Source organism: Leptopilina heterotoma, unplaced genomic scaffold, assembly GCF_015476425.1.
Source record: "Leptopilina heterotoma isolate Lh14 unplaced genomic scaffold, ASM1547642v1 Lhet_166, whole genome shotgun sequence".
Taxonomy (NCBI): domain Eukaryota; kingdom Metazoa; phylum Arthropoda; class Insecta; order Hymenoptera; family Figitidae; genus Leptopilina; species Leptopilina heterotoma.
The window spans coordinates 1,326,477-1,334,643 of record NW_025110882.1 but is presented as its reverse complement, the minus strand read 5'-3'; the positions used below and the strand labels follow the sequence as shown (position 1 = coordinate 1,334,643).

Below are 8,167 nucleotides of genomic sequence, written 5' to 3'. Positions count from 1 at the left end.
ATACATTTTCAAAAAAACCTAGAGCAAGAAAATATTTGAAAGATTTATTTTTACAAACAAAAGTAACAAATTGACGTACGTATTAAAAAACAATAGAGGTATTCAATTTAATAATTAAAAGACTAGAATTTGACTTCGTGGAACATTTTGTAGGTCATCGTCGATCGTTAATAAAATCATGAAAGAAAAGAACATTGCAAGTGCCGATAAAAAGTGCCAAACGTCGTGATTGTCGAAAAAGTTGAAGAGAATACACGGTTTATTATATTGTCGAGATTGCGCTGGGGTAAGAGCCCAAGCAGTTGTTCGATCTAAATAGAAATAAAAAGCGCCAAACCAAAATAAAATTGACAGAATAATAAATATTGACGGTTGGACAAGGATCTTTTCGTTCTCACAAAACTGTAAAAAAGAAGTATAATTATTTTTAAATATTCTAAATTATTTTAAATTTTCCAGTTCAATGGATTTTTACCTTCATAAAACAGTAGAAACATAAATATAATAAGAGATTCATCATCAAAATGCTCAGTAAATACATCGCAAAATTCTTATTATGAAAAAAGTTGCTGTAAATAGCAAGACCGATATTTGTCACAACTGAAAGTAAAAGGAACATAAATTTTATTACCACCGAAGAGGTGAAATGATCTGCTCGTATTTTGGAAACATCCTGCTTTAACGTCTAGAATAAAAAATATGTTAACAATTTATTATTGTTTAAATTTATACTCTCAAACTAATATTATTTTTTTTCAAAACTTACAAAAATTAATGTTCTATAACGTCCCCCGATAAATTTTCTTTTACCTACAGAATAAACTTCTATAATTAGATAGAAAAAGAAAGTTAAATGTACGATAGTGAAAACAATCCAGAAAAGTGGTGAACCATCTAGAACACCAACAAGTCCCATAAATATTGTCAGAGCCAAAACAGCGAAAGTTACTGGTGCTTTTGGCAGTATATCTGGATGTCGCATTTGAAAAAGTTTCACTAAACAAATAACAGCAATTATATACATGAAACTGGTATCTGAAAAATAAATCAAGATTATTCTGGGGAAATAATTTTTCTTTTAATATAACTGAAACTTAAAAATTTCCTTACCAAACTGAAAATTATTACGACTGGGACAAAAGTGATAGCTTGCGGAAAGTACACCTTGCATTATAAGAGCAATACCCATCGCATAATATAATCCATAATGTTGTGGAATTCCGAACGTGGTCTGTCTGTTTAGAGTATTGTACTTTTCTCTAAATCTCGTGATAATAATAAACAAAATTCCAAATAAAGTGTATCCAAAATTAGAAAAGACATTATTGAAAGATGACAAAAATCTAAATGGTTGAGCACAGAGAAAATTGTAGTAACAAAGATCTTGATTTCCACTTTCTTGAACAATTATTTGTTTCGTGGCAACCAATTGTAGAACCGGTAGAATATAAAATACTGATACAGTCACTAGATAATATAAATATAGTTGAGATCTTTCTTTGAGGTCAACAAGCTCTTCTTGAGCCATATCACAAACATGAACAACAAGATTTTTGTTGCTTGTTTTATTTGTAACTGAGTTTTCTCTCAAACAGATCTAAAATCAATTATTATTATTATTAGACAAAACGATTTTCTTTTAATTTTGAAAACTGCTAATTTTTACCTCTGTTACTTCATCATTTAAATCAGTTCCGCAATCTTCTACATGATTTAGTGTATATTTTGCGTATTTACAGTTTTTATAGTAGAATAGGGTACTGAGAGCATAAACAATTGCGAAACCTAAAATGGCACTTACAAATAAAGTGCAAGCAAATATATAATTATCATTAATTTGTCCTGGATTGATAGAAAGTGTGACAAATTTTGCACGTTCGGACATTGATAATAGATTCTTGCTTGGCTTCTCATCGAAAGTTCCGAAACACATCGAATCATCATTTTTCACAATTAGTACTATGATAAATCCATCTGGAAAATCATCTTTCTGAAATTTTATTTAAAAGTCGTGTAATTAATTAGAACAAGAAATAGTTTTTCTGAAATTTTAGTTAAATTTTGCCACACTTTGATTTCGAATAATTATAATTAATTTTAATGAATACGATGGGATTCTACTTACAGAGACAGTTATCGCACCTTGTCTCATTACTGTCTGCCAGTAATTAGCGTACTTAAAATTTTCAGCTTCTAAGATAGGACACTGATGCAAGATAAGTATATTGAATTTTTTATTTTAATATTTTTTTATTTATACATCAATATATAATACGTACTGATTTGTTTTGAATGGACAAAATCATGCAAACTTCGCTGCCTGATTCCAGATGTACGATAACCGATTTACTTTCAGAGTTTTCATTAAATGAATAACTGTAATAAACTGGTTCTGGGGGAGTGACTTTTATGTCACTCTTCACTTCACCAATTCTGCACATTTTTGTAATATTCATTATTTCAGAAAATAATAATAATAATTGTGTAATTATTACCTTATATGTGGTTCCTCAACAGTAAGTAATTTCAGTTTAAAACTAATTGCAGAATTACTTATTGTTGAGAGTGTAATCGTGATTGCTTCTCCATTATTTATGGAATTATTTGTGGAACACAAAGTTCTACTGGCGCTGGAATAATTCGAATTTTTCGAGAAAGGAATCTGCCAGGAAAGAACTTGAGTCTTTTGATTGACGACGACAGTTAGTGGAAAATTAAATGTGGCATTGCTTTCAACAATAACTCGGGTTTCTTGTAAAGAAATATCCTGAAACTAAATTATGTTATTACTATTAAAGAGAAGACAAACTGTGTCTACCTATATTTATTTAATATTTAAAGAAATAAAAAACTTGCATTGATTTTTCTGTATTTAAAGATATTATCAATCTTTGAATCCACATTTCCTTCATATTGTTCATCAAAATTAGCTTCTACAATAACAGGTGATGGGTAATTTTGTAAATCAGCATTACCCACAGTAAAAGTTAATGCAATCGCAACAAATAATATATTATTTGTCATTTCTGAGACTTCCTTTAAAAAGATTCTTTGTTTATTCAAAACAAGATCAATTAAAAACGAATTAGAAATTGAAAATTACTAGATAAATTTTTACAATCATTGGAAAATTTACATTAGTCATTGATAGATTATTACAATATAATTGTTTTATTTTTTTCAATTGTTATTTTTTACTACAGACAACTTATACAAAGAAAATTGATCAAACGTATCAAATAAAAATAAGGTATTAGATTTCTAAGACATTTAATATAAACTTTATAATGAATATATTATCCAACAAAATCTTTTATGTATTTAATTATTTGTTGTAAATTAATTTTAAACAAGTTTAAATATTTTCTATTATAACTTGTCAGTAATATTACACTTATAATATACAAATCACAATTTTATAAAAGATTTAATCACATACGAGATTATATATTATATCCAATCACTTGAACTATCTTCAAACTTTTAAAATAAGTAAGATCGTAAATAAAGTAACGACATGGGTCATTCTTTTTGTTAAATGACTAAAAACATTCTTGTTCTTTTGAATAAATACTCAAAGCAATTAGTAGTTTTTAACTTCCCAATAGAACACTCTTTTATGTATCTGTATTAAAAAATTAAGTCTATAGTTTCATTGTTTTCGATAATTAAATGGGTTCCATAAAACTTTATGAATGATAACAGACATGACTATAACAATTTTTTTTTATTAATATTGATTTTTAATGCATGTAACAAACACTTTGCTACCGCGGATTTTTAAGGTACTTAATACTAATTACTCATCAATATGTACATTATAAAAATTTGAATAACAAAACTTATTTATCTCTAACTAAATATTATTCACTATTTAAAGATAATTTGATCTCTAATTACATATTATTAATTATTAATTATAATAAATTAATTAAATTTTGCGTAAAATTTTAATCACATTCATAAGATCAGTCAATGACTTAGTTTTAATTATTATTCTAATGGTACTGTATTTAAGAATGATCTCATTTAATAATCACTTGACGATATTAATCAAGAAAATTTAAATGAGAACACTGATCAATAAATACATTTTAAATCACATCAGCGTAGAAAATATAAATAACGTCTATAAACAATTTTAAACAATTTCAATTAGAAAACGGGAATTTGACTACGATGAACATCTACAAGGTCATCGTCCAGGGTCAGTAAAACCATAAACGAGAAAAACATTGCTAATGCTGATAAAAAGTGCCAAACATCGTGATTGTCGAAAAAGTTGAAGAGAATGCACGGTCTATTATATTGTCGAGATTGAGCTGGGGTGAGAGCCCAAGATATGGTTTTGTTTATGAAGAAATACAGAGCAGCTGACCAAGTGATGAAAGAGAGGATAATGTAGATTAAAGGTTGAATGAGAATCCTTTCTTTGTAGCACAACTGAAAAATAGTTGACACATTAAAATAGTTGCACATCTTATTAAACTTGTTTATAATATATATATTAAAAGAAAATTACCTTCATAACAATATAGAAGAAGGTGTACAAAATAAGATTCGACATCAACACTGCAAGTAAGTAAGTAGCAAAATCTTTCTCATGGTGCATGTTACCAAAAATAGCGAGACCAATATTAGCCAAATTTGCCAGTACGAGAATCGTCAAACGAGCGGGATAAACTGGTTTGATTAAGTACCTCACACCTGCTCTCGCATCATGTTTCATTGTCTAAATAAAAAGATGCAAATTGATAAAAAATAGATTAGATAAGATTAGATATTAAAATGAAAGTGAAAAATTACCATTAGAACTCGACGAAAAACTCCTCCGTTAAGTTTCCATCTTCCCATGTAGTAAACCTGAGCAGTGAGAATTAAACAAACCATTAAATGAATGATTGTAAATAATATCCAGAATATCAGTGAACCAGCTAGAACTCCAACAAGTCCTAAAAATATTGTTAGAGCCAGAACACCAAAGGTCACTGGAGCTCTTGCGTTTATGTCCGGATGTCTGTTATGGTAGATCTTCACCATGCACAAAACCGCTATGATGTACATAAAACTAGTGTCTGCAAAAATATCAAATCAAATAACCTGTTTCTCGTAATATAATGCAGAAAATTTTTAACTTTTAAATTTAAATTTAAATAAAATAGATGATCACTTACCAAACTGAAAATTACTGTGATTAGGACAAACGTGATAACTTCCTGACAGCACGCCTTCCATCATTAATGCAATTCCCATTGCATAGAACAGTCCATAATGTTGTGGAATTCCGTAACTTTTATTTTTCGTCATATCCTCATTTGCTTTCTCCCTCGAGTATGTTAAGAAAATAAATAAAAGTCCGAGCAGCACATATCCAAAATTAGAATAAACATGATTGAAATCAGAAAGAAAGCCCAATGGATGAGAGCAAAGAAAATTGTAATAACAAAGATCTTGATTTCCAGTGACATGTAAAACGTATTGATCGGTTATTACTAATTGAACAACTGGCAACGTATAAAAAGTTGCGATTGTAATAAGATAATAAATGTATAAACGAGATTTGTGTCTGAGTATCTTTGGTTCCTTTCGAGCCAAATCACAGACGGAGAGAACAAGTTTTGTTCGCACCACTTCTTTATCCGAGAGAGCGTCTTCCATTAAATCAATGTCATCCTCATCGAGGGAGGAATCCTCCTGAACGTCCCATCGATTCGGACCTATCTGAAATATAAAATTGTGCGTTAAAACAATGTTTAAAAATTAACGAGAAAAAATTTGTAATACCTCTTCTATGATGGAGGGACTTGGAAGATATTGATTGACTAAATCTTCATGCTGATCGTTTAGTGACTCTTCTACTTGCATCGCTCTGCCTTCTTTAATTTTGTAAAAAATAGCACAGCCTACGTAAAGAAGAAAAAAGGCACCACCCACGCCCATTGCAATAAAAGACGCAACAATATAATCTAATTTTGATATGCTAGGCATTACCCTCAGTGAAATAATTTTTTTCCTCGGTCTAATTATACCTGGTACTCCGGAGCAATCTTGATCATCACCCTTCACTACTAAAACTATAAAGAAACCATATGGATATTCTTCATTCTACAAAAAACATTTATGATTAATAATACATTCGTTACTTATAGCTTAAGTACTATTTAAAAAATCCACAATAATATACATACCGGAACGGTAATTCCACCTTGTTTAGAAACAGTTTGCCAGAATCCGGAAAATTGAATATTTCTCTCTAGGTCAAACACTGGACACTAAAAATTTTACATTTTTAACCTAGATATTAGAAATTTTTATAATATTCATAATATTACACTTACCGATGTATTTTGAATGGAAAAAGTCATGCAAATATCGCTGTCGGAATGAATATGCACAATGACAGATTTATTTTCTAACTTCTCATCAGAAGCGTAAAAGTAGTATATTGGTTCTGAGGGTGAGACTGTTACATTGTTTCGTTCTTCATTAACACTGAAAAATTTTCAAATTACAATTATTTACTTTCAGTGCAATAATATTTGATAAAAAGTAAATACCCGATTCGAAAATCAGACACGGAAGCCATTGTCAGCGAAAATGTTACATTGTCTGGACTTGATGTGGAAAGGCTGACGGTAACGAATTCTTCTTCACTGGTAGCATTAGTTTTTAAAGAGCATAAAGTGCGACTAGTAGTTTTATAATTTAAAAGCGGCAATTGCCAAGATAAAATTCCATTTTTTTGTTTAACCACAACAATTAAAGGGAAATCAGTCGTTGCATTACTTTCAACTGTAATACGAGCTCCTTCTAATGTATCATTCTAAAAAATTAAAAAACATTATTTTAATAAAATGATAAAAAAAGATAATACAAGAAAATAAAATTGAATTCTTACATTTGATTTATAAATAAATATATACTCTAAAGTAGAATTCAAAGATTCTTTATAAGTATGATTATATGTTGCTGTCTCATCAATAACCGGTGGCAACATGGGTCCAGTTACTAGTAAGGTGTTACTAGGTAGAATCCACAGTAACTGGATTATCGTAAATAACACAAGGTTTGCCATCATTATTTTTTCCCTTCAAAATAGTTTATTAAAACTTATTGTAAAGTACATTCTGTATGGAAGACATTTTCCTTCAACACCTAAAAAAGCAATTTTTCAATAATAAATTTTCATACGAGTTTACAAATTTTTAATAAACAAAGAAAAAATTAATCTTATCATGCATATGTATATTCAAATAAATGAAATAAATACAAAGAAAAGAGGCTACCGACGCAATGACTCACTCAATAATACGATTAAAACAAATTAATAAACGTCATTATTTCATTAAATAAAAGCAGTAAAAATGTAAAAATGTGAAAATGTTTTAAAAAATTAATTAAATGGAAAATCCAAAAAAACAATTTCTTCATAATAAACGTATTATTCATAATAAACAAAGCGACAAAAAGAAGAGGTTAGAAATAGAAATTTAAAAAGAAATGTACAATTTAAATAAAAATTAAATAATGACATTAACATAAAAAAGTTGAGTACATTACTTAATACTTACCATAAAAATCTGATTAAAAAAATCAGATAATGAGGAAATAATTCAAAATGTTGAAAGAAAGATCAAAGTGTATGAAGTGTATGAAGTGTATAAATAAATATATACACAAAATTTTTATTGGAAAGCAGGGATGGGAATGTGAGCAACTGTCAAAATATTGCTCTGTCGGTAATTGAAAATGGCGGTGAATTTAAAAAAAATTATTAATTAATACATTTTTCTCTGTATTTGTGTGTCAAATTTTTAATTTATTTTTTCTCGTCTTACACCTTCTACATTTGTGTGAAACAATTTTTCATTCTTGCCATCTTCTATATTCGTTTGGTAGGGCCACCAAGCGAAAAAATTAACAAAATTACCAAAGTTTTGAAACTCAAGTTTTTTTACCCAATGAGTTGTTGACATTTATTAACAAAAATGACCGTTATAGGTAATTGCAGACTTTAAATTTTTCTTAATTTTATAAAAGTAAGAAGTTAAGAACAATAAGCAATAACAACATAATCAAACTGAAAATCATAGGATTATGTTTAGTTTCAGTTAATATTGTGTCCTAATAGCATTTTTATAACGGCAATGTTGGAGTATTGTTGCAG

The 8,167-nt window shown here is 28.7% G+C and overlaps 1 protein-coding gene across 1 annotated transcript; it reads right to left on the bottom strand.

Moving 5' to 3' along the window:
• Positions 1 to 104: 104 nt before the first annotated feature.
• LOC122499215 (SID1 transmembrane family member 1-like) lies at positions 105 to 7,718 on the bottom strand. The gene is made up of 18 exons (XM_043607400.1): positions 7,572 to 7,718; positions 6,899 to 7,155; positions 6,558 to 6,823; positions 6,339 to 6,492; positions 6,189 to 6,272; positions 5,785 to 6,105; positions 5,175 to 5,721; positions 4,807 to 5,075; positions 4,523 to 4,732; positions 4,159 to 4,443; positions 2,496 to 2,767; positions 2,280 to 2,433; positions 2,126 to 2,206; positions 1,667 to 1,990; positions 1,111 to 1,597; positions 767 to 1,035; positions 476 to 685; positions 105 to 402 (listed from the first exon to the last, which is right to left on the bottom strand). Exons 2-18 carry the CDS (start codon positions 7,076 to 7,078, stop codon positions 115 to 117), a joined length of 4,401 nt encoding a protein of 1,466 aa, XP_043463335.1. The 5' UTR covers positions 7,079 to 7,155; positions 7,572 to 7,718; the 3' UTR covers positions 105 to 114.
• Between the last annotated feature and the right edge of the window lie 449 nt (positions 7,719 to 8,167).